The 24591-nt window shown below is 44.1% G+C and overlaps 1 protein-coding gene across 3 annotated transcripts; it reads left to right on the forward strand.

Annotated features, from left to right (window-relative positions):
* Positions 1-266: 266 nt before the first annotated feature.
* LPAR3 (lysophosphatidic acid receptor 3) lies at positions 267-19845 on the forward strand. Of its 3 annotated transcripts, XM_077182295.1 has the most exons (5): positions 978-1133; positions 6355-6824; positions 9381-10138; positions 15914-15965; positions 16571-16768. In XM_077182295.1, the coding sequence occupies exons 3-5, from the start codon at positions 9403-9405 to the stop codon at positions 16617-16619; spliced, it is 837 nt and encodes a 278-aa protein (XP_077038410.1). In that variant the 5' UTR covers positions 978-1133; positions 6355-6824; positions 9381-9402; the 3' UTR covers positions 16620-16768. The 3 variants fall into 3 exon arrangements, with proteins under 3 accessions (XP_077038408.1, XP_077038410.1, XP_077038407.1); XM_077182293.1 differs by lacking the exons at positions 978-1133; positions 15914-15965 and adding an exon at positions 267-396 and having other exon boundaries at positions 16571-19845; XM_077182292.1 differs by lacking the exon at positions 15914-15965 and having other exon boundaries at positions 16571-19845.
* Positions 19846-24591: the final 4746 nt, after the last annotated feature.

The raw sequence follows: 24591 nt of genomic DNA on the forward strand, positions 1-24591 counted from the left end.
ACTACCATCTACTCTTGAGTTTGGCTTGTCTTTGATTGCAAAGCTGCGTGTGCTCACTCCGGCCCCTTGGAGGTGGCATGAGCCGCCAAGTTTCTGTATCACACTGCCGCCTGTGAAATGGTTTTATGCTTTTTACACCGTGTTTCAAAGAACAGCTGAGAGTGTGCTCTACCTGTCTGTACTGTCCGGATCTATTCGCAGAAGTTATTGCAGTTTAATCTGGGTTTTGCATTTGTTTCCTGGTGTGTGAATGGTGATGGAGCCCTTTGGACTTGCGCGGCTCGGGGTTCTCGCTAGCGTTCTCCACAGCCGCCCGTGCCGGGGGAGAGCCAAACCTTGGTCCCAGGGAGGAAACGAAGTCCTGGGCGAGCTCTCCCGTTCTCGGGCCGGGGGCAGGTGCGGGCGGGGCCGGACGGGTTAAGGCCGGCGGGGCGGGCCGGGGCGCGGAGCGGAGCGGGGCGGGCGGGCCCGCTCTGGCGGCGGCGCTGGCGCTGCTCGGCTCCGGCCGGGGCTGCCGCTGAGTGAGTGGGGCCGGGGCTGCCGGTGAGTGGGGCCGCGGTGGGAAGGAGCGCTGTTACTGCGGGCTGGCCGGGCTCCGGGAGCAATGCGCCTTTGCTTCACGAGTCGGGCTGGCAAAACTTCTTCACTTCTGTAAAACTCTCTGCGGAGCCCCGGGCCGTGCCGGTGAGCGGAGCGGGCAGCCCCGGAGCGCAGCCCGAGCCCGGCGGGGCAGCGGCCGGAGCGCAGCCCGAGCCCGGCGGGGCAGCGGCCGGAGCGCAGCCCGAGCCCGGCGGGGCAGAGCCGGAGCGCAGCCCGAGCCCGGCGGCGCAGCGGCCGGAGCGCAGCCCGAGCCCGGCGGGGCAGCCCCGGAGCGCAGCCCGAGCCCGGCGGGGCAGAGCCGGAGCGCAGCCCGAGCCCGGCGGGGCAGCGGCCGGAGCGCAGCCCGAGCCCGGCGGGGCAGCGGCCGGAGCGCAGCCCGAGCCCGGCGGGGCAGCCCCGGAGCGCAGCCCGAGCCCGGCGGGGCAGCCCCGGAGCGCAGCCCGAGCCCGGCGGGGCAGAGCCGGGGCTGTCGCTCTGTCCCGGACAGACGTCGCGGTGTGTGCGGGCACGGACACACGATCAGGAGCACACACGTGAGTTTCCAAGCATTCGAGACTCCGTTCGCACAGCCCTGGCTGCGGGGGCCCTGCCTTGCTGGGGCGCGGGCAGCTCGTACGGACTGCGGGCGCCGGCAAAGGTCTTGTGTCAAGCGGTTTTTTAATACGGTGTTACCTTGATCCATGCAACACACCGAAAAAATACACTGCGTTATTTTGCATGATACGATCTTTCCTTTAAGGAAACAAAGTCGGGGCCGGGGAAAGAGGGAGAGGAAGCAGTTTTGTACCCTTGGGTTTCCAGAGATCATGTACTTGGGTCTGCTCTCCTATCTGTGATATGAGTCTAGAAAACGACATTTCTTGTTGCAGACTGGTAAGCTGCATTGCTGTAGCTTTGTTCTTTAAGCAATGCTGTGTGTGTGGTTTCTTGCATATTCTTAAGGTCTTTGCAAAGATGCAGTAGAAAGCACAACTGAAATCCAGTTATACAGTGAAAAATCTGATTTCACTAAGCTTGTCTCTGTACTGAAAATTAAACTAAAAGGCAACAAATCAAACAGCCCCACAAACCAAATCTGCATGATCAGTAAAGAAGCAGCAGTTCTTACCACCATGCAAAGCTGAGAGATGTATTTAGCTTTTTTTTCCAGAATGCTAGGTGAAAGTTTCAGACAAGTTAGACTGGCTGTGTCCTTATCCTCCAGTGCTACACTGACCTTTTAGGAATGTCTTACAGCATAGGCTTTATGCTATCAGATAATGAAATAAAATCTCTGAAGTATATGATTTGATGCTCTAGAGAATGTATTTATCTTGGATATTAGAATTAAAGACTGACAAACCTGAATTCTACTAATTATGCCATTAGGCCAACTTCTATGTCTTGAGCAAAAAGGTCTTGGAGTGTGCTATTTCTAACAGCTCCACTGACACATTTGCTTGTGAGCCCAGGCTCTGAATCTCTTAAGAGATCAGATACAGTCAAGTGACTTGTTTTAATCAGCAGTGGTATGATTTAGGTCCTCATCAATATGTCCTGAAAATAAACAGTAAAATTGACTTGTTGTGCTGAATAGTCTCTATTGCATTCTGTAGGCTTTGTGAAAGAAAGCTGATTTATTGAATGGTAAAATGGAGCTGGTAGTTATCAGTGAGAGGACCTGGAAGTTCTGCAAAAATGGAAAACTTACTTTAGAAGCAGAACAGGTATTTTCTTCTAGGCATGTTTCACAATGTATAGGCTGTTTGAATGACTTTTAAATGCTTTAAATGCTGTGTCTGTTTCCGCATTATAGGATGACCTGCCAGCTCCTTCCAGAACCACACTTAAAGGAGACTAAATGAAGGCTTTGCAGCAAAGTTTTTAGTTTGAACTCCATATATAGATCTAGTAAACCATAATTTCAGAAAGTCTTAAATTACCAACGTCTGAAGTCTAAACTTGTGGTAACTAGTGAGTTATTTGCTATCTGTCCCTAACAAATTCCTGCAGTGTATCAGAGCTTTCAGACAATTTAGTGCATTAGAGCAGCTTTGTGCTAAAGGGATTTCAGGAGCTGGAGCCTGAGCTTTGTAATACCTCGGTGGAGGTGCCCCTGTACCTCTGTGCCACAGTTCTACTGTCAGTGTCAGCCTGCAGCAGTCTGCAGAGAACAGCTCTGTCACTTGCACAGGGTGGCTCTTGTGTGCCTGACAGTGATTTTTAAGCCTCTTATCTGACTGTGTGTACAGAGCACTGTGGTTCGTGGCTGGTGGTACTACTTCCTCTCTCTGCAACTCTAAATATTTAGTCTTGAGGTTCTATATTTTTGGTAAGATTAGTACTTTTCTTGAGGCTCTCTATTTGTACCATATAGCATTGGTCTTTTATGCAGGATGTATGATAAATGAAAACCTTAAACAGATACATAAGAGTTGCCAAAGAATCATCTCCATCCCTTTTGCCCCACTCCCTTCCCAGTCCAAAAGATGACGCCACAGAAATGGACTATTACTGGAAATATCCAGAACCATGGTGGAAATATGAGTGCTGCTGTACTTTCCATAATTTAACATTATGTAAGTGAAACAGGCTTGGAGAGCAAATGGATGTGGCACTTTGCTCTCCTTAGTCTAAAAGGTATTGAAGACCAAAGTAGTGGGATAATGCTGCTTGGGAGTGATTGATTTGAGTTCAGCAAGTTATCTGAACTTGGAGATACTACAGTTAAAGAAAAAAAAAATAGAGCCAAACAAAACCACAAGTAGATTCCCTTACTAATAAGCAAGTTCTCTGGTTGAAAAACTTATTCATTTGGCCTCATGGTTTTTTACTAATAACTTTTTTTTTTTTTTAATTTGTAAAGCTGCATTTAAAAAATGTTTTAGAAAAACTACATTCTCAGATCCTTAAAGTGTACTGTGTACCATACTGTTTCAAGTACAGGCAGTGCCTGTACAATTTCTGTAATAAACAAAATGTAAAACAGTTGCATTTCTGAGATAATTTGTCTCTGTAGGACCTGTTAAATGAATGTTGGCTTCAGTAACATCCTCTAGTAGTACCAGATGAAAAAAACCCCAACCTTTAGTTTAGATATATTTGTATGCATAATTTTGTGTTCTTTATGTGCTTCCTTTCAGTTTGTTTCTCTAAATTGATTTTGGTTATAATACCAATAAACTATTAAAGACAATTAAGAGTGAACCAGAGCACTTACCTCACAAAACTCTTCCTTACAGTTACATATTAACATTTTTGGCTTCTGCTATGTTACACACCCTTTTCTGCACTGGTATTTCTTTCTAAACTGAGGTAACCTGGATGGGTCTCTTGGGTTACTGTGCAATCATTGGGTTGTGTTTTCCTCCGTGGCCATACATGCAGCAGGGTGTGGAGGGGAACAAGGAACCAATTCCCATTGTGGACTGGCACTGCTGCTGTGTGCTGCCCTGGCTGCTCAGCACCCTGCCTTCCTTCTGCCTGTGCCCTCCTCTGGGGAGCAAGGTGAGCGAGAGCTTTCCAGTAGTGAGAAAAGCAAAAGTAGCAGGGGTGGTTTATCCAGCAGAAGAGGACGGGACAGAGGGTCTCTGTGTCTGCCTGTGGCACAGGGTGCAGGCAGGCAAATGTGCTCTGGGGAGCCCTGGCAGGGGCTGCACTGGCTGCAAACCTCCAGACACTCCTTTTGTGGTGCTCTACAAGAGCCATCTGCTGCTTGTAGGGTAGATTTAAAAAGCTGAAGGAATGTGTGCAAGTAGGCAATTGCTGCTGATGTTTCTCTGCAGTGACAGTCTGAATGTGCAGAGAGTATTTCACAGTGTGCCACCTGTGCCTGTGATCAGTCATTGTGATAAACTCAGCTTTCTGCAGAGAACTTTTGTAATAAGTTTCAAAATCTCTTCGAGATCTGTATTTAATGCCTGGCCTTTGCTAATGGAGAAGGGAGCCAGGAGGCCAAGTGCTCAGGCAGGGCTGGCAGGCTGCCGGCTTGGCAGGCTGAGCTGGGCACAGCTGGCTCCTCTGCCATCTCACAGACCTGCCTGCACTGTGCTGGCTCTGGGATCTCTCCTGTTCCACTGTGCTTCCTTTGGCTGTTGAACCACCCTGAAATTCTGCACAGAAACTCCTGTGCCAGCTCAGTAAGCCAGGCTGCAGCTCTGCCTGGGCACACCCTCCCTCTCCCCTGAGATGGCTTTCTGCCCTGCTAAAGGACTTCACCACTTTTGTCCTCTTCCTAGGCTCAGTTTTGCTCTCAGGACCTTTCAGTCCATCTCTAAAGCTGGCTTGAATCCTCTCACTGTAGCTTTCTGTCTGCTCCCTCCCTCTTGCATTTATACAGAAACAGGGTAGAAGCCATCAAAGTCCCCCAAACTGATGCCAGCCCTTCAATAAAGTTGTAACCAATGTATTGAAACATCTTGGTTTTTAATGGACAAGGAAGAAAACCATGGGAATGTGCCTTGAATTACATTATGGCTTGCAGGCTAAATTTTATAATGACTTTATCGTTAAAATACTATTTGTTTTTTCCTTCAGAAATGTTTGCATTAATAATGAGGAGCTCAACTTAGAGCTGATTTACAGGCGAGATTTAATTTTTAATCAAAATCACTTAAAGCTAATTTTAATCGCAGTTTCAACCACCAAAATCTTTGACTTAAACAGCTCATATTAAATTTCATTATAAATATACAGATTTTCAGTGAATTTATTGAAGCAAACAAGATTCCAATTGAATAATAACCATTAAAGCATGCTAGCTTGCAACTAGCCAAACCTTTCGTCAAAAACATTATTTGAGTGTTGTTTTATTTCACTAACTCTTTATTCAGCTAGCTAGTGTAATATATTCCTACACAGTCATGCAAATTCTTGACTTTTATTTAAAGAACAGTGAAAAACATATTCTGACTTGGTAAGAGTTTCACTGTCATAGAGGAATTTATAAGCAATTAAAATATGTATATCTGTCATTAAGACAAATAATGTTCAAGATGTTATATATTGGGAAGAATTCTTGAAGTGTGCTTGTAAGTTTGAAAACAGTTTAGCTAAAATGCCAAATCCTTTGAGATTTTTTGGAACAGAGGATTTTTCCCACTCAAAAAAGAGAAAAAGCTTAAATGTTTACTCAAGAGTGGTATTGGAAAATGCAGTTCATAGTCCATTAGTTTGTGATCTTTGTGGCTGCTATTGGTTGAAATGAGGTAATTAAATAAGTTGAAATGAGAGAAAGAACATTTTAGACAAGGGTATGTTTTTGGCACTTGACAAGTTTTGATGGATTTGCCTGCAAGTAAAAGAGCAAGCTGTTAGCTCGACTCACCTGTAGCATATGCAGTATGTGATCACTGCTGGAGATCTGCATGAGGGGATAGGAAACAGCAAGTGGTGTGGAACAGGTGAATGGAGATTGTCTGCTGCCCTTTCTCATAAAAAAAAAACCCAAGAACTCTCTCTCTTGGGAGAGCCAATTTCAAAGCAAAATAAGGCAATTCTTTTTTAAGTGAGCAGCACAACAGGGGAGCTCTCTGCTGCAGACTCTGGATGACTCTCTTGCCTTTTTAAGTCTGGACTGACAAGTTTAGCTGTTTTTCTACTCACTTTGAACAGTATTTTGCCTGAATACTCAAATCCTTGTGTACTTAATAAACAGATCTGAAATATGCAATATTCAAGGATTATTTTAATAAAGGGTTATATTTAAGGGTTATTTTTTTCTTCTTAAGTTTAAACCTGCCCTGATTAAGGTAAACATCTCTGATCTGACTGCAGAAGAGAAGACCTGGAGAAGAAAGTCCTGCCAGGACGTGTCCCGTGCCAGGAACTATGGAATATCCTATCCCTGTGCCTGCTGTGGACTGGGGCAGGACCACTGAGGATTCAGCTGCATAGCTCTGTCCCAGCTGTACAGCTCCCCTGAGACCAGGCTCCTTCTGCTGGGAGGACTTCAGATAAAGGTGTGAGGAAAACCTTGCACTGTCTGGAGGCCCCTGGTGTGTGAGTGCTTTTTGCACCCAGGTTGGTGCAGACAGCCACGTGCTGCATCTCCACTTCAAAGGACTGGGATGTAAACTTGCTCCAGTTCAGCTTCTGCTTTGGTGCAGCTCCCATTTGGAAATCTTGAGTCTAACCTGCGACTCTGAGACCTCAGCTGGATGCTTTTCTACTCCTTCTCATCTCACCTCAATACCTCAAGACATCTCTTTCAAAATCATTTGTTGTTTGAGCTCTGCTGTGTGACAGTAAGTGTTTGTAGTGTAATTATTTCAGTGGAGAATTATGGATGTGTGAATGGTCTTTTTCTTTGGTTACTACTTCAAAAGAGGATGGGACCTCATTAAGCTGAAGTATTTAGAATAAATTCATAGTTGATATTTTGGATTTCTTTAAGCTTTTAAACAGATGAGGTGCAAAAAAGCATCTGTAGATTTCTTTACTGTCCTGTCACTGCATGCAAGAGATTCATCTGTTGAGATGATTACACAGTAAGATACAACATGTTCAGAAAACCTTCCCTGTAATTTTCACAGTTTTGGCTTTTGGGGATTTTTTTTTTCTTTTCCCTGCCATTCTTGCCCAAAATGCTGCTTCTATTTGCAGGCATCTGGGCTGTTCTGTAAAAGCTTAATGTCAAGCTCAGTAAGTCCTTTGCTGCCTTGATGTGTTAGAGCAGAGGCTTCTCTGCTGGCAGGGTTCCCAGCACTGGGCTACTCCAGTAGCTGTTGTCTGCAGCTCCTCAGTGACTTCTGGTCACTTAGAGACTGAATTTGATTTTTGAGTAGCTCCTAGGTGAGAATGGGGAATGTGCTGACTGCCCAACTCCCCTTGTTCCCTGAACAGGGAGCAGTGGGCGTTGAATTCCTGTTGACTCATTGCAGTGGATCTGCATTGCTGAGGCTTTTTTATTTTTAGATGGATGCTCTGTAATATTTCAGCACAAGGGATGATTTACTTGTTTCCTTCCACTTCTTGTCCTTAAGTAGCTGTTCTTAGTTCTGACTATGTGTTTAAATTTGATGCTTTAAGTAATAGTCTTTTGTAAAAAAAGTGGCTGGCCAGGTTCTTGAGGGTAATAAAATGGACAACAATGTTAAGTGGCCTGCTTTCTCACCACTAGGTGAGAATTAAGAAAAATCAAAGGAAAAGGGCTAAGGAGCTAGTTCAGAAAAATGGAATATTAAAAAAATTTATCTTTTTAAATTTTTTTTGAAATTTTTTTAAATTATTTTTTTTAATTATTTTTTAAATTTTTTTTAATTATTTTTTTGAAAATATTCGTTATGGAATAGTGTAATTTGATTTAATATTACTGTAAATATTGCATGAAATAACACAGGTAGCATAACATAAATGACAAAAGATGGACCTTTTTAGTTAAAAGCTTGGAAGGAGCCTTTAATATAACAGTGGTGCATTAACAAGCCTGCTGGGGATTGTTTAATTTGCTTCCCAGTCCCTGGGGAGATGAGATTTAACTGTAAAATAAACACAGGGTAATAATAGGCTAAGTGAACCTGATGATTATCTGTTAGCAATTTTAGCTGCAGAGGTAGCAAGCCTATGCTTTTTAAAATCTTTCTGCCTGTAACCACCTCTTCTAGGTTTTTTGTTGATTGCCATTCTGTATAATATCTGGTGTGATTAGGATCTTGTGCCATGGCTGTGTTCCTGGGTTTTGCTGAAACTATACAGTATCTCTTAATGAACTGCTAAAACCCTTCCTCAGATACTGACAGTGAATGTGAGGGCTGGTGATGGTCAGACACAAATTCTCCCTTGTGAGCTATGAGACCCTGCATGGGCTCCAGCAGCCATGAGTAATTGCTGTCAGATCTCCTGTGTAAATTAGTGCAGGTTCAGTGTGGTTCATAAAAAAGGCAGAGAAGTTGCCAAAGCAGCTGACATTGACCTCACCAGCGCAGCAGAAGTGTGATGTAAGCTGGAACTTGGACTCCCTCTCCATCATCAGGTTTAATAGCCCTGTTTATTAAATAGTGCTGAGTGGGTATGAGAAAAAACCCCAGCACTACTGCTGCTCCTGGGGCTTGCTTTAACCTGTGGTTGGGTAGGGAACTGGGTTTTGGTTTTAAAGATAACTGGGCTGTATTGTGCTTGAGAGCCCAGTAAAATAATTCCTGGCTTTAGAATAGTCAAATATCTAGAAAATATTTTCCCCTTTTCAGCATATTTACTGAAGTTCTCTAGTAGTAAATAACAGATATGCACTCAGAATATATATGCCTGTAGTATCTTATATACATACATTTTTACATTTATAAATATATAATTGAAAAACAAAAAAATATTTTTTCTGTAATGTGCCTTTTATTGCTTAGTCAGTCAAGTAGAAGAGTTATGATTTATGCTTTCCTATCCCTACTGGCTACACTGAGAAATGGAAATAATGATGGGGCTGTGGCTCAACCATGGGATTTCATAGCAAGAATGGCTTGGCTTTTGCTCAGATTTTCTCCATGACCTCCAGAAAGTAATTTTTTTAACTTCCACTTTGTTGCTTGTACAGTGTGACTGCTTGTGCAAAAGAACTGTGCTGGAATTTTTTAAGTAGGAAAATCTTTTAAAATTCCTGATTCATCCAGGCATCATGCACTGTGGTCCTCCAGAATATCTTCTGTATCCACCCTGTACAGTTTGAATTTTCACTTAAGGCCCCCGTGTATACACCCTCTCATTCCCTGTCACAACCCCTTGTCCCCCAAAAAGGAAATATGGTGGTTGAAGCAAGGACTATTAGCTGATTGTTCATCTTCCTCCTTTTTCCCTTCCGCCCTCCCTAGGATGCAGGGGCTTTAATCCAGGATGAACGAATGCTACTATGACAAGCGCATGGACTTTTTCTACAACAGGACAAAGACGGACACAGCGGATGAGTGGACAGGACCACAGCTCATCGGCGTTCTGTGCTTTGGCACCTTCTTCTGCATCTTCATTTTTATCTCAAATTCCTTGGTCATAGCAGCTGTGGTGAAGAACAAGAGGTTTCACTTTCCCTTTTACTATCTTCTGGCCAACCTAGCAGCTGCAGACTTTTTTGCTGGAATCGCCTACGTGTTCTTGATGTTCAACACGGGCCCGGTGTCAAAGACGCTGACAGTCAACCGCTGGTTCCTGCGCCAGGGTCTGCTGGACACCAGCCTGACGGCGTCCCTGGTGAACCTCCTGGTCATCGCCGTGGAGCGCCACATGTCCATCATGCGCATGAAGATCCACAGCAACCTCACCAAGAAGAGGGTCACCTTCCTAATCATATCCATCTGGGCCATTGCTATTTTCATGGGCGCCGTTCCGACCCTGGGGTGGAACTGCCTCTGTGACATTACTGTCTGCTCGTCGCTGGCACCCATTTACAGCAGAAGTTACCTGGTGTTCTGGAGTGTCTTAAACCTGGTTGTCTTCTTCATTATGGTGGTGGTTTACATAAGAATCTACATGTACGTCCAGAGGAAAACCAACGTCTTGTCCTCACACACCAGCGGGTCCATCAGCCGGAGGAGAACGCCTGTGAAGCTGATGAAGACTGTCATGACTGTCTTAGGTAAGAGACCACAAACCATGCTGGGCAAGGCTGGCAGTGCCAGTGAATTGGTTTGTGTTGGTTTGGTTTAGTTTTTATTTGAAACAAACAACAAAAAGCTCCACAAAAAATGGTCAGCCCTCCTAACACAAAGAAACCTCACTGAACTTTTAAGTGCTGGAGGCATTTAGACTTCTGTGTGCTTTAGACACTGAAAGAGCTGTTGCACTATGCAGAAACATGAGACAGAGGACTGGTCAACACATAGAAGAAAAGTGTAGGTGCCTTGTTACAAAACACAAATTTTGAAGGTAAAGGTTTTTGGCTGGTTTTTTTTTTGCTTTTTTTAAGCAGGAAGATACAAAATCACTTTAGATAAAGGCACGTGAAGGTTTGTAATTACTTAGTAGAACATTTTCAAAATAATGTTTTTTAGTATTTGCGCAAGGCCATGAGCGCTAATGTTGGATGTTGATAGTTTTCTTTGCACATCTTCTTGGCTGTTTCCTGGGCATAGAAACTTCTTCCCCCTGGAAATGCACCTTCCCTAGGGAAAGGAGAGAATGGCTGGTGGGTCTGTGACTTTGATGGAGGTTTGCTTTTCAAGGGAAGGATTCACCTCCATTCTGTGGATATTGCATGGTGCAAAGTACTTTTAGATAATGATGGTACAATCTAGCCTTAGATCTCTAAATCATAACATGAAATTTGCCCTGGGTTCTGGCCTAAAGGCACTGTTGATACTTGAGCAGCTCAGATCACTTCATCAGGGAATTGTGATGTAGTGCACATTATATTAGAGATTAAAGGATCAGGTGAATGATCCTTGGAGCAAATACCAGCTGTAGCAGTCAATTTTCTCCAGAATTACTTGAATCTGAACAAGATGTGTCCTGGAAAACAAATCTCATGCCAGCAGGGCTCTAGGTGGAGCTGGGGATACACTGAGATATTTGTGAAGCTGGGCTCAGGTGGTGGTGGACTCTAAACCCACAAATATGGCTTTACTGCTCTTACAGCTGTTCTGAGGTTGGATGAGCCAATGTAGCAGAGCTGGAGCTTTTGGGAAAGCCGGTGGTCATGTGTACCTGGGACACAGGTGTGTCATTCTGCAGCATGGTAGTATTAGAGACCTCTGGGAGAAAAGTGTAATATTTCATGGAGGTAGGACTTGCCAGGGTAAGAAGTTCAAGTTGAGGACACTTTCTTCCCCTTGCAGTTTTTGGATGCTGTTTGCACAGTCTGGTATCTGATTTTATTGCTTTTTTATGAAATAATAGTGCTGTGCTGCATAACTCCTTTGTCTACCAAATGTCTTAAAGAGCTTCAGAAGCTGAAATCCATTAAAGTTCACAGTGCCTGACCTTGTAAAAGAAAGTATGTACAAGGTTCTCACTTATACTTCTGTGTCTTCTGGAGCTGGTTTGTCTGCTGCCAAAGCCTTTTCCTTCTAAACCATCCCTCACCTGTTCTTTTTTGAGAGTCAATTTAGTGGCTGTTCCTGTCCCTCTGCCCTTGACTTGCTGGAGTAAGGTTTGATCTTTTGCCCCACCTAAGCTCCCATGCAGTGAAACCTAAACCATCCACCTGGAAGGAGAAAATCCTGCAGAAAATCTCTGACTTGCTCCAAATATGATCCTGCCCTAATGCATAGGGATGAGTAGACTGTTGTTAAGTGCTGCATTGGAAAGAGACAGAAAGCAGAGCACTTTTAAAAAGCAGTTCTCTGAGCATTTCTGCTGAAGGCAGGACTGCACCCTGCAGCCAGTGTGGGAGTTGGAGGGACAGGGGTGGTGGCTGCCATTCCCTCATCCCTCAAGGTCCTTTAGCCTGTGGCAAGCCTTCAGTGTTCTCTGTGCTGCTGTGTGGAAATAAAGCCCACTTAAAATCTCATTTTGAACTTGGTATTTCTTTTCCTAGGGAGTGAGGCCTTAGGACTATGGGTTGATCAGAAGTTCAGCATTATCTTCCTCTTACTCACAGCATATGGCTTTTCAGCCATGAAATTGAACTATAATTCAGGCAGAACATTTAATATTATTGTGTGCTGGACTAGGCAAGTTTAACTTAGCCTGAGTGCTGCTTTAGAGATCCTAATTTTATATATTTACTTTGTCAGTCAGAAACAAAACTGAAGCAGAGCCTACTTCCAAAGAAGTTAAATTAGTGCTGGTGTTGCTGGGTGTACAGTCTACTTCAAGCTCATGGGTCAGAGGAAATGTATCTTGGCATGTTCCTTCATATCAGCTCTCCAAATTTTGACTCTGAGGGGCTTTTTAGAACCATTTATTTCCAAGAATGAGAATTAATTTTTTTTAACAGTTTGAAATGTGCTCTCCTGGCCAAGTCATTCAAGCACTGTGTGCAAAATGCATTAAAAACCAAATAGCTTGTTTTCTGGACTTTCCAATTACCAGGAGTCACCAAATGTGATTATTCCAAAATTCTGCTTATAACTACTGATGCAAGAGCCTACAGCTATATGCAGCACGTGGGTTTTGCCCAAAGCAGTTATTTTAAATGTTTTTTTCTGAAATTTCTGAAAATCCTTTGGAGTACACACCTGATACTGTCTTAACTAAAAGCCCATTCCAAGATGCTGTGCTAGATAATGCATAATAATCTCCAATATTCTTGTTCATGTGTTCTGTTGCTTTCATGGGAGATTCAGGATAAAATCCCTCTGCTCTGCTGCTGTGTGGAAGGAAGCTATGTGTGCTGGGTACTGCTGGCCTGCTGCTCCTCCCAGCTTCCTTCTGCTCCCTCCTTGGGAAGGCTGGGCTGTGCCTGGCTGCCCTTCCAGCCCTGTCCTCTCTGGGTGCTCCCCTCCTGTGGCCCTACAGCTGAGACTTGGGGGAATTGAGATTTTACTGTCATTTCATGGACTCCTGGTGACCACAGCTTGCGGTGGCTTCTTGCACCATCACTTAGGCCTGGAGGGTCCCTTCCAGAGGCTGAGAGTCAGGTCTGTGTCATCTGCATATTCCTGCCATAACCCCTAAAATAGTCCATCATGGCATGGGAGTAAGGCCTTCCCCTTGGCATGCTGAACCACAGAGTGTTATCTAGTTGAAACTGGAAGATGTGAAACCAGGAAAAAGGGGCTAAAATCCTCTTGGGCTGACCTTGTGGCACAATCCCAGCTCAGCCTGTGACTGCAGCTTTGAAGAAGAGTGGCTGCAGGTGTGGGTATGTGATTTTCAGGTGGTTGTGTATGTGGTAGCTCCTCTGAACCTGGCAGAGAGATTCTTGCTGAAATAGTAGCTTTGGAGGGGATGATTTTCAGTTTCAGTGAATTTATAGTTTAATTGGTAACTTGCTGTTTTAACTTGGTCGCACATGTGGCATTGGCATCTGGAACCTACTGCACTTTTTTTTCTCTCAGTGTTGGCATGCTCAGGGACAGCCTTTACGTGCAGGAGTTTATGAAATGATGCTGTTGAAGCATCAGTAGTGCTTCCAGATCCACAGGAATTAATTTTTAATCAGAGATGATGTAATCTGCAAGAAATTCCATGGTTAAATCTAATGGAAAATCCTCAAACTAACCTTGAGGCACTGTGATCTCCCATAATCTGGTGAAGAGACTCCGAGTTGTTCTAATCTATGTGGCAGTCAGGCTGTATTTCATGTCACTTTTGTGAATTTTAATGAGTCCCAGAAGTTAAATTATTTTTAGAGTGTGTCACTTCGTCAGGGAGGGGAGCTCCTATGGGATAAATATTCTGCAAACAAGAAAATTGCCGAAGGGCTGAGACTAAGGTATATTTTTATGCTTAACCATGGCTCCCTCTGAAAGCTTGGTGGTAAAAATAACAAAATCTGAGCAAGGCTGTGAGCCTGAGGCGTGCCTCACTTTCATCTCTGTGGTGCTAAGAGCAAAAAGTGTTTTTGAAGAAGTCAAAGCACCCCCCAGAAAGCATTATCCAGGAACTTGGACACCGTCACTGCATTGCCCTGTCCTTGTTTTTGGTCATGGGAAATGTGTGGAGACATGCCTGCAGGTGCCTTTTATCTTCCCTTACTTTTGAAACCTTTTAGGGTTTTGCTTGTATAGATAGGGTTACATCCTATGAGTTTGTGACTACTCCTGCCTGCAATGTTGGGTTCTGTTTGAAGGAGAGATTTCTGTGTCTTTTGTTAAATGTGCCTTTTGGGGTCTCTTTCCTCTCCTGCTGGTTTCCATACAAGCGTGGTTGCACCTTGCACTCTTTATGGTACAAGTGGTCAAAATGCTTTCAGTGTCTGTTCTAAGGAAGGTTTGGTACCATCTCAGTTTCTGCATGGAGCTGGGGGACCGGCAGCTTTGCCAATGACCCTTGTTAGTGGAAGCTCTGTGTCTGAACACTTGCTGAGACACTTAACCAGGCACAGTATTGTCTGGGTGGTTGGGTTACAGCACTTGTTAAAACTGATGGGATTTGCTGGTGAACCCCAGGACAGCAATTCTGTGCAGTGTTTTGTCCATTGTAGATGATAAGAGAGAGCTGGTGCCCTGCTCACAACTGCTTACTCAGCATGCAGGAGCCAAACCAGTGTGTAGTCCAGAGACTGACCAGGGAAAATAAGTGTTGTGGTAGCAGCATGCAGCTCCCAATGCCAGTGGGCAATGGAGGAATGTTACTGATGTTAACCAGTATCTCAAAACTAACACCATGAAATTAGCACTTAGCATCACAAAAATCTTGGTACAGCAGACTAGAAAATTCAGTTTCTGAACAAAGTGGTCTCTTGCCTTTCTGTTCAGGATTGCCTAGAACAGAGTAAATCAGCTGAATTTTGTCTGTAGTCCAGGAGCAAAAGGTTGCAGCAAGATCCACAATACCTTGTCCTGATACATTTTTCAGCAGCCCTAGTGCTTGCTAAATCCCACAAATCCCCTTAACATACCATTATGGCCTGCCTGTCATATGGGCATTGCCCACTCCAGTCCTTGATGGGGAGAAGTGTTGGTGCTGCTGACCCCAGCCTGTGTGTGCAGCACTGCTGGTGGGTGCCTGGCTGCTCCTGGGCACTGCCAGGCTCCCTCCCTCTGCTGGCTTCCACAGCTTGGAGATGGGAATATCTGCAGCTTTGAAAAGATGAGGTGGACTTGCTTGTTCTACCAAAATTGTTAAACAGATATCCACATCCCCAGAGAGCTTTTAGGCATGTAGATGCTGTTATTTGTTGATTTTTTTTTTTTTCTAAGCTCCAAAATGGGGAAACTCTGCTGTGATAAGTGGTTGGAATTTCCTTGGTACATTGTTCAAACTATGACTGCTGGGCAGAGTTGTAATTTTCTATTTCTGTATGTCAGACAGCAATTGTGGCTTGTGCTAAGTTAGTATTATCATGCATATGGCTACTCCTTCCCTGGGCTCTGGGTGAGGGATCACGGGGTGCAGTGCAGGGGGGAGACCAAGGGGCAGACAGGGCAGTGCAGGGCCCCTCTCCAGCTTGTGGCTGAGGCTGCATTTGGTAGCAATGTTACCCCTGCTCACCCTCACTTACAGTGTGGGTGTGCAGGAACACGGGAAGGTGCAAAGGCAATATTGAACTGCCTTCTAAGCTGTGGTTTTAATGCTTTCTTTGTGCTGTACTCAGTCTAAGATCTACCTCATTCTCCCTTTAATTTTTTTTGCCTCTCACAGAGTTTTCTCTTCCCCCACACTAAGCACTTACTTCCTCATACTTTTTCTGTTTTGCTTTTGGTTTTTTTTTCCCCGCCCCTTCATTTCCCTTCACTTCACCTTCACCAATTCATCTCTTTGTTCCTCCTCTCTTTTCCTGTGTAACTAATTTTTTTTCCTGCAGCTGAATTACTGTGTCTGAGCATGCAGAGCCTGGGAGGGAGCAGTGGAAGGAGGTGAGCTCAGCTCTGACAGGGCAGCCCACAGTGCTGGTGTCTTGTAGGGAGAGGCACATCCTACACTAGCTGTGGGTTTCCCTGCCAGGACATGTGTAAATTATGTGACACCTGTCTTACTAATTGGCACTGCAGAGTCAGCTGTGGGGTGGCTTGTCTCTTTAGATCATATTATGGCAGTGGTGGAAGTGAACCACCTGATAGCTTCTCCTCCAGTAGATGAAAGGGATGAACAGAGGAAATGTGTTCCAGTGCCAGTTCTCTGCTTTTAAATGCTCCAAAGCTCTTGTTTATTTATCAGCATGGATAAATTGTTGTTGTGATGACCTTTTCCCATGTGTGTTTGAGTTGATGCTGTCAGCAGCTCAGATTCTTGCTCCCTGCAGTCTTCTGAGAGCTGCCCTGCCTCCTGCTAAGGGCTTGGCAGAGAAGCTGTAGCAGATATAATCTTGCTACTCTCATTAGAATTTTGTCCTCTCCTGCTTTTCTCACTTTTGTGTAGAATTTTGACAAAATCAATAATCTTGTAAGATATTAAACACTCCAAAACCCTAGAAGTTTGAAGTCAGATTTGGTTTTCTTTTTATTGTCTCCTATATTTCTAGGTGCCTTTGTTGTCTGCTGGACCCCTGGCCTGGTCGTCTTGTTGCTTGATGGACTGAACTGTACTGACTGTGGGATTCAGCATGTTAAAAGGTGGTTTCTTCTCCTGGCCCTGTTGAACTCTGTGATGAATCCAATAATTTATTCATACAAAGATGATGAGATGTGGGCTACCATGAAAAGGATGATTTGCTGCTCCTCTGAGGATAGGAGCCAGGAGAGACGCTCATCCCGGATCCCCTCGACAGTTCTCTGCAGGAGCACGGATATCTCGGGCCACTACATTGAAGATGGCATTATTCAAGGGACAATTTGTGGAAAAGGAGATCTTGGTGACAAAGGAAACTCCTGAGCTGTGCAAGGGACTGACTTGGCTGGAAAAGGAGAGGGGGAAGGGAGAGGTTTTGTAAGAGGAGATCGACTGGCAAAGCTGGTAAACAATATATCCGCTTTGTTCCAGAGCCTCAACTCCAGTGTTAACAAAAGTTCTTATAAATAATTGCCTGATGGAAAAACACTTTGTAATGAAGAAAACTTTCTGTACTGCCATCCTTTTTGTCTTTCAAGTACATGAAATTGTTTTTTCATGTGAATGGAATAAATACCTCTCAGAGACTTCTTGTGCATGGAAACAAAGTGTAAGCAATGTAAAGAAACCCTCCTTAAGCTCCTACAGAGAGAAGAAACTTGCCTGACTCTGCAGGTTTGGGTATTTATGCTTTGAGTAGTTTCTGTGTGTCTTGAGGAGGATTGCTGGCTTGGTTGGACAGAATTGTGATCTGTTTTCTTGGTTTGTGAATTTCATGAAAAAGTTCATGCTTACCTCTTCTCTTCCTCCTCCTTATCTTGCTTTCAAAATAGGTAGTTTGATAGTTTATTAAAGCTATGCCAGAAACCTGGCTGTGATGGGAGAGCCAGACCAGGCGTCAGTGGGTGTGAGTGTCTGACCATGGGCAGTCAGGATCTGAGGGTACAGAAAGCACAAAAGCCATTATTCTTCTCCAGAGGAGTGAGTGCTGCAGGCAAAGACAGTGCACTCTCTGCTGCTGTTGTGCAGGTATTGAGGGTGGATTAACAGAAAAGCAGTGAGGCTGTGTTCATTATGCTCATTTTTCACTTCCCTAGACAACATCAAATGGGTGTGCTCGCTCCTCTTTACCTGCTGTGCCACTGAGAGAAATGAGATCCAAAGCTCTGGTTTACAAGGGAACTTTGAAGGGAAGTTTAAATACCCACATGTCCACACCCAATCAAGCTATTTAAAATAGAAATAGAATTAATTAATTTCAGGCAAAAAAAGCCTGAAATCAATTTAAGCCCCTATCATAGTACAGTGTGCATTGATTGTCAGGCCTTGTCTGGACCATATTTAACCTCTGGTTTGCAAACAGATCTTACTGGAACAGGTACTTGAGGAAGGGGCCATGAAACAGTGAGCCATGGAGGGCTTTCAGCATTGTGACTGATCAAATCTAGTGCTGATGCAGCCACAACCCCAACAGCTGGAGTTTGACTCGTGGACTATGCTGTAACAGAGGATCCAGCAATACAGAGCTCTATGGTAAACTTCTTCTATTTAAACTTTCAAATTAAAAACTGGATTGTCATTTCTCAGTACTCTGATTGGCTGGCTCATGCTGCCTGGTTTCAACAGCAGTGAAGTCCCTGTTGCCATTTTAACTTCAAGAGGAGTTTCCTGTGTTGTCTCCTAGGGAAAGTCTGATCCCTAGTATCAAGGCAGGTTACCACAACCAGAGGTCACTTTGAAAAGTTTTGGAAGTTTTGACCACTTGGAATTATCAGAGAACAACATGAAGAGCCAACACCAAGGACATATTTTATGAAGCTGGAAGATAAAGTTCAGCTGCGGTTTGGACAAATCCTTCCTTTGGTGCCACTTCATATGGATATCTGGACTGTGTTGGTCAAAACAGAACCAGCCCTTGGCTCAAAGGCTGAGCAGGGGGTTTGCAGAATGCCCTGGGACACTTCACAGCAGCCCTTAGCATATCTTGCAAGCACAGTGAGGCCCTGTTCAGAGAGCTCTCCCATAGCGTGCTCATCCCATCCCATCTGGTAGGGATGTGCCCAGTATTTGAGGCAGATGCTGTGTTTGAGCAACGCTAAAAATGTTTACACATTTTTTTGCTATTATAATGCAATTTTTTGTGCAAATACTACTTCACTGCTCTTGTGTTCTGAAAAGCATGTAAAGTGGTGCTTTGTAGAGGCGGTGGTGTGGTGGGTTGAGCCTGGCTGGAGACCAGGTGCCTACCAAAGCTGCTCCATCACTCCTCTCCTCAGCTGGACAGGGGAGAGAAAATAAAACAAAAGGCTCATGGGTCAAGATAAGGACAGGGAGAGATTGATCACCAATTATAGACTTGACTTGGAGAAAAATTAAGTTATTACCAATCACATCAGGGTAGGATAATGGGAAATAAACCCAGATCTTAATACTTTCCTCCCATCCTCTGTTCTTTTTGGGCTTATCTTTGCTATCAGATTTTCTCTATCTCCATTCCACAGTGGTGCAGGGGGACAGGGAATGTGGTTGGTTCAGGTTCATCAGTTGTTGCCACTCCTTCCTCCTCATCATGAGGTTTCCTCAAACTCTTCCCCTCTCCTTTATGGGGTCCCTCCCACAGGAGACAGTTCTCAGATTTCTCCAAGAGGATGGGTCCCCCATGGAGTCACTAGCCAGCAAACCTGCTCCTGCATGGCCTTTCCATGCGCTCACAGCCTCCTTTGGGCATTCCCTGCTCCTGCATGGGATCCTCCACGGCTGCAGGTAGATCTTTGCTCACCATGGGCTGCAGGGGAAGCTCAGCTCTGGTGCCTGGGGTGCCTCCTGCCCACCTTGGTGTTAGCACAGTTGTTTCTCTCACAAATTCTCACTCTCCTCTTCAGTTGCAGTTGCACAGGTTTTTTTCATCCATCTTAGATGCATTATCCCAGATCTGCTGCCACTGTTGCTGATGGACTCAGCTTTGGGCAGGGGTGGGTCTGTCTTGGAGCCAGCTGGCATTGGCTCTGGCAGACACAGGGAATTTCTGGTGTTTTCTCACCAAAGCCACCCCTGTTTCCCTGCCCCACGCCTCTAGGGAAACCTTGCCCTGCAACGCCAGCCCAGGGGGCCTTGCCAAGGCCCAGCAGCAGGCAAGGCCCAGCCCTGTCCCTACATCCCTACAGCTACTGCAGTGCACAGTTGGTCTGAGCTAGGCTGAAGCTCTGTATGCAAACCTAATAGAAAATAAAATGGAACTTCAAAATGTAAGTCTTGTTTTGCCTCCTGTTTGAATGGTGGTGGAACAACGATGGGGAAATGTTCTTTGATGTTACTGTGGCTCCAGGGTGGGGGTTGTTTTAATAAAATTTTCCTATTTACTAGCAGTGCTGGCCAATGTATTGCTTGGTTGAATCAGGCCCTGAAGAGAGCTTGGATGAAGATCTTGAGCATCTGCAGCAGGGGAAAAAACATTAGGTCTCTCCTGCAGAACTTGGGATTTAGGATGCAAAATAACTACCTGTGGATGATATTTCCAGGTAAGCAGGACAAGGTGACTTCTGTGAAGGTAAAGGACTTAGTGTTTTTTTGCAGCACTTCATCCAGTGGACTCTCATCTGGGTTAAGGTCTGAGAGGTGTTACCAATCATTCAGCTACAAGTAAGTAGGAGAGTTTGAGGTCTCTGTCCTTTCTGTTGTCTGATTAAGGAGAAAAAAAAAAGAAAAAAAACCCCAAAAGCCTGCAAACGGGTGCTTGGAGAATGGTACTATTTGCAGTGACGTGCCCTTTGTGGCTGCAGAATGCTTTCCTTGGAGCTGCTACATTCATGGACTACTGCTATAAATTGCAATGTGACATGAGTGGAAAAGGAAACTGATGTTGCATCAAACTTTCCTATGAACTGCTACAGCACAGGCTGTGTAATGTTTCCAATATCAAACTGTCTAAACATCTACCTACTCACAGAGCAGGGAATTCCTTATTAACTCCATAAACATTTGTCAGAATAGTTTGTCTCAAGGAAACCATTAAAGCACTATTTACGCTTGAGTAGGAAAAAAAAATAATTAAAAGAACGAAGGGCAGTCGGTGATGGCAAGTTCTGCAGGGTTCCTTTGTTCCCTTTTCCACTAATATCCCCAAATATCTGGATCACTTGACTTGGCATGTGCCTGCTCCTAATTGTGTAAGAACATTATGCTGGGGAAGGCTTTAGGGTGAACACTCACAGAAACCCCAGGACATTAGTTCATGGGAGGCAGAGGAAGAAAAGGGAAGAATTACCATTAAGTCAGATAGTTACGAGATTCTGCATGTTCCTGGTGGTGCTGGAGGTCTTTCTACTTTTGAGAGCTGCTGTATTTCAGGAAGTAGCAAGCAGATCCTTCTAAAACACCATTTTCATAGCAATTATGGTTTGAAAACCTTTGTGATAGTCTCCTCTTCTTTTCTCTCTCCAGCTGCTCCCAAACCAAAGTTGCTTTTCCAGTTGATCATAGGGTCCAGGAAGAAACGCTCCATGGCTTTTCCCAGGGCAAAGATGTATGGTCTGTCCTCTGTGATTTGCTCTCCCATAAAGCCTGTGTGGTCATGATCATTAGAGATGCTTTTCAGAGAACTGTTATTAAAAGCTGGGAACAATGAGGTTTTATTTTACACGCTAGATCTTTTGGATCTTTCTGGATAAGCAGCTAGACTGATCCTTGTTTAATAGCTGTGTGCGTGGGAGAGAAGTTTCCCTGATATCTGTGCTGTCAGTCTGACCTAGGTGGTGTGGGTGATGAGTCCCTCTGGGACAGCAGCCAGATTGCTAAAGCTTGAGTGCCTCTAGAGCACGACCCTTCCACTACTTCAGGGCTGCTCTGCCATGACTATGTTTCCCTCTGTATAGGTTTTTCGTGAGCTTTTATTTTCAGTAATTCCTGTAGACTGGTGAAATACATCTGTATTTGTGTATATGACAGCTTGTGTGTGTATTTGAACTGCAATAATTGCTGCAGCTCTATGATGGTGCCTTTCTCTGATCAGATCTTTATTTTATACATATTTATATATATTTTTCCCTTAAAGTCTCTTCCAAGTAGCAGTGAACTATAGGAGCAATACTTCTGATATGATTCTTTCACAGTTTTAGTGAGCTCTGAAGATGCATGAAGATTCTAAACTACTGGTTAATGGAAGATGACAGAGGAAGGGTCCTTTTAAGCTTGACATATTTCTTATGCTTTTTCCCTATGATTCTGACTACAGGTCACCATCCAAGCAGATGCAGGGCAGGATCAGCCTTCGGTCCTGCCCAAAGCAATCGCTGCTTGCAAGACTAGAGCCAAAAAAAGAAAATATATGGAAATGTTAAAAAGAAGAAGGCAGGGACCTTCTGTTATTTATCCCTATAATTCTAATTAAATCACTTGAAAGAAGTGATCCCATTTCCCCCCTTGCTCCCACTTATGCTGGTGCAGCCATTTGTGAGATCATATTGTGAACTGTAGTAGGTCTGAAAAATAACCCTGGATGTCACATTTTGCTAGTAACTACAGAAGATTTTTTATTTGTCATGAGCCAGCAGCTGCATTTTTCCTCTGCTTGTTATGTGGAGTCACACAGATGATTTTTTTTCTAGAAATCTTTGTGAAACACAGTCTCCCTTAAATGCTATACTTCACAGTGACTAGGCATGCTTCTATCAGGGAAAAATAAATCCATCTGGAAATGAGGAATTAGGTCATGATAGTTCCTCCCCACCCACAAGTTCTTTTGGAAGACAAGGAATTTAGACTCATTTGCTTTCAGCCATGATTCAAAACATCCTGCTTATCTTTCAAGTACCATTTGGTCCCTGGCTTCTTTTGTACACATTCTTATAGTATTGAGAGTGTTTTTTCATTGCAGCAGGCAGAAGCATCTGTTTTCTTCCAACCCACTTAGAAGTGCTGCTTTGCAGCTCACAGGTATGCTGTTGTGAATTGTCTTGTACATGCATCCATGCATCTCCTCCTGTGGGAGCTGAAGGGAACCAACATTTAAACCAACCTCTGCTGTACTTACCACAGACAACTGTGCTAGGCACAGCTTTCTTTTCTGAGCTAGCCTTTACTAAAATCCCATTTGTGCACTTCTGATTCTGATATATGGCCCTGTAAGAAAGTCCACATGCAGAATAAGAAAAGCACAAATCACTTGTAATCTGTTCTGAGCAATAGCTGTATGTTAACTTAAATGTTAATTACATTGAAATCATAGATATGGCCTAACTTCTCTAAAAAAAAACCCAAAGTAAATGAACAAAAACTCCCATTAAAAAGGCTATGGCAAGCAAAAAACCCACACCAAACCCAACATTATGCATATCTGTAGGCCAGGAGTAAGTCAGCACACTTACCATCCCTTTAGTTTCCCTGACTTGTTCTGAGATATATGAAAATAAGGAATTCTTGTTTCTGAGCACAAGTGATTGCTTAGGGGTTTGGTATGTGATCTCCTGAGGATGCTTCTTATCTAGACAGGTTCTTTAGCTTTCCTGCTAGAGCTTCTGTGGAAGGTGGTGGGATACTGGCCTGGGAGCATCATTGTATCACCCATTATTGCATTTCATATGTGCAATTGGTAAAAATATAGATCTACAATATTGTCCCTAAATGTTAAGATTCTTTTGCTTATACTAAAGACTCTCACAGTTCTGTAGCACTAATTTTATCCCTAGATTCCATTTGTATTTATGCAAACAAGTGCTTGGTGTGTTTGCTTTACTTAGATTTCTGTTAGCAATATGCTCAGTTGCTAAAAGATGTCAAAATGCACAGAAGTGAAAAGGCTTGATCTCCAGAGATGGAGATGTTATTAATGCTTAAATGACTCTTTTCAAGTCCCAGTTAACACATCAGTTGTTATGAATGTTAGTGGATTGGCTTGTGCAGTACACTCTGTGATGCTGGGCTGGGATTTTCCCACAGGTATAAATGAGTTAATTTAATTAGAAATGGAAGGGTTTGTGCCTGTAGGGGTAAAAGGCTGGGGAATGGTGAACTTGCAGTTGCTCACCCCCATGCTCAGTGCCACTGCTGCCAGTGGCCCCTTTTCTGTGAAAGGAGCTCTGTGAGTGTCAGCAGTTGTGGGGTGAAGACATTTAATGGTGTGGGGTAGATGGAAAGTCCCTGCTGTATGGGAAACTGTCCCTATAGCAAGAGGCTGGCTGACAAACACACCAGCCCCTCTCAGACACAATTACTGATTTTAAAGAGGAGACATTTATGCTCCTACCCACAAATTTACAATATTGGATCGTGTCCCAAATTTGACCAACATTTTTTTGTCCTGTTTTCTCCTTTATAATCTCTTTGCACAGTCCATGTAATTTTTTGTGTGTTCTGCTTTGTTCTTCAAAGCACAGACTAAAGCACACTTCTCTCTAAACAAATAAATTCCAGCAGTATTGGGTCCTATAGCAACCCTTCAATTTCACAGACCAGAGAGCCACAAAAAGAAGTAAAGATGGTTGAGCAGAGATTTTAGTCTTGAGTTTTTGCAAGGTCAGAATACCAAAAATAACAAAAATAGTTTTGTTTGCATGTATTAGTTAAAGATTTTGGAGAAAAATACTTCGTCAAAAGAAAAGGAAACCCTGAGCTTAGAGCTGATTTTTGGCAGTTAAAATGTGAGTTGGAAGTTCTAAACTTTTAAATTGTGAGTTTTCTGGGCAACAGAAGCAAAGAAATCTGTTTTCTGATTGGTTTGAATTGGACTGAACTGGATGGAAGCTGCCATGTGCATCCAGCTCCTTCCCAGCACGAGGGGATCCAGGCAGGAGGGAGATCTCCTGAACCCCTTCCCCCACCTAGGCCCATGTTTCAGTCTCCATGGGCTCTGGGAGCCTTTGCTGATTGACAGAAACAAGACCAAGGCCAAGGATGGAGGAACTTCTGCAGAATACAGTGTGAGCTCTGCCTGGACACTTTCTGTTAAGTGCTTGTGCCTCCTGTCCCCAGTGGTGGCTGAGATTGCTCCATGGTCCTTGC

This window comes from Agelaius phoeniceus, chromosome 8, assembly GCF_051311805.1.
Source record: "Agelaius phoeniceus isolate bAgePho1 chromosome 8, bAgePho1.hap1, whole genome shotgun sequence".
Classification (NCBI taxonomy): Eukaryota; Metazoa; Chordata; class Aves; order Passeriformes; family Icteridae; genus Agelaius; species Agelaius phoeniceus.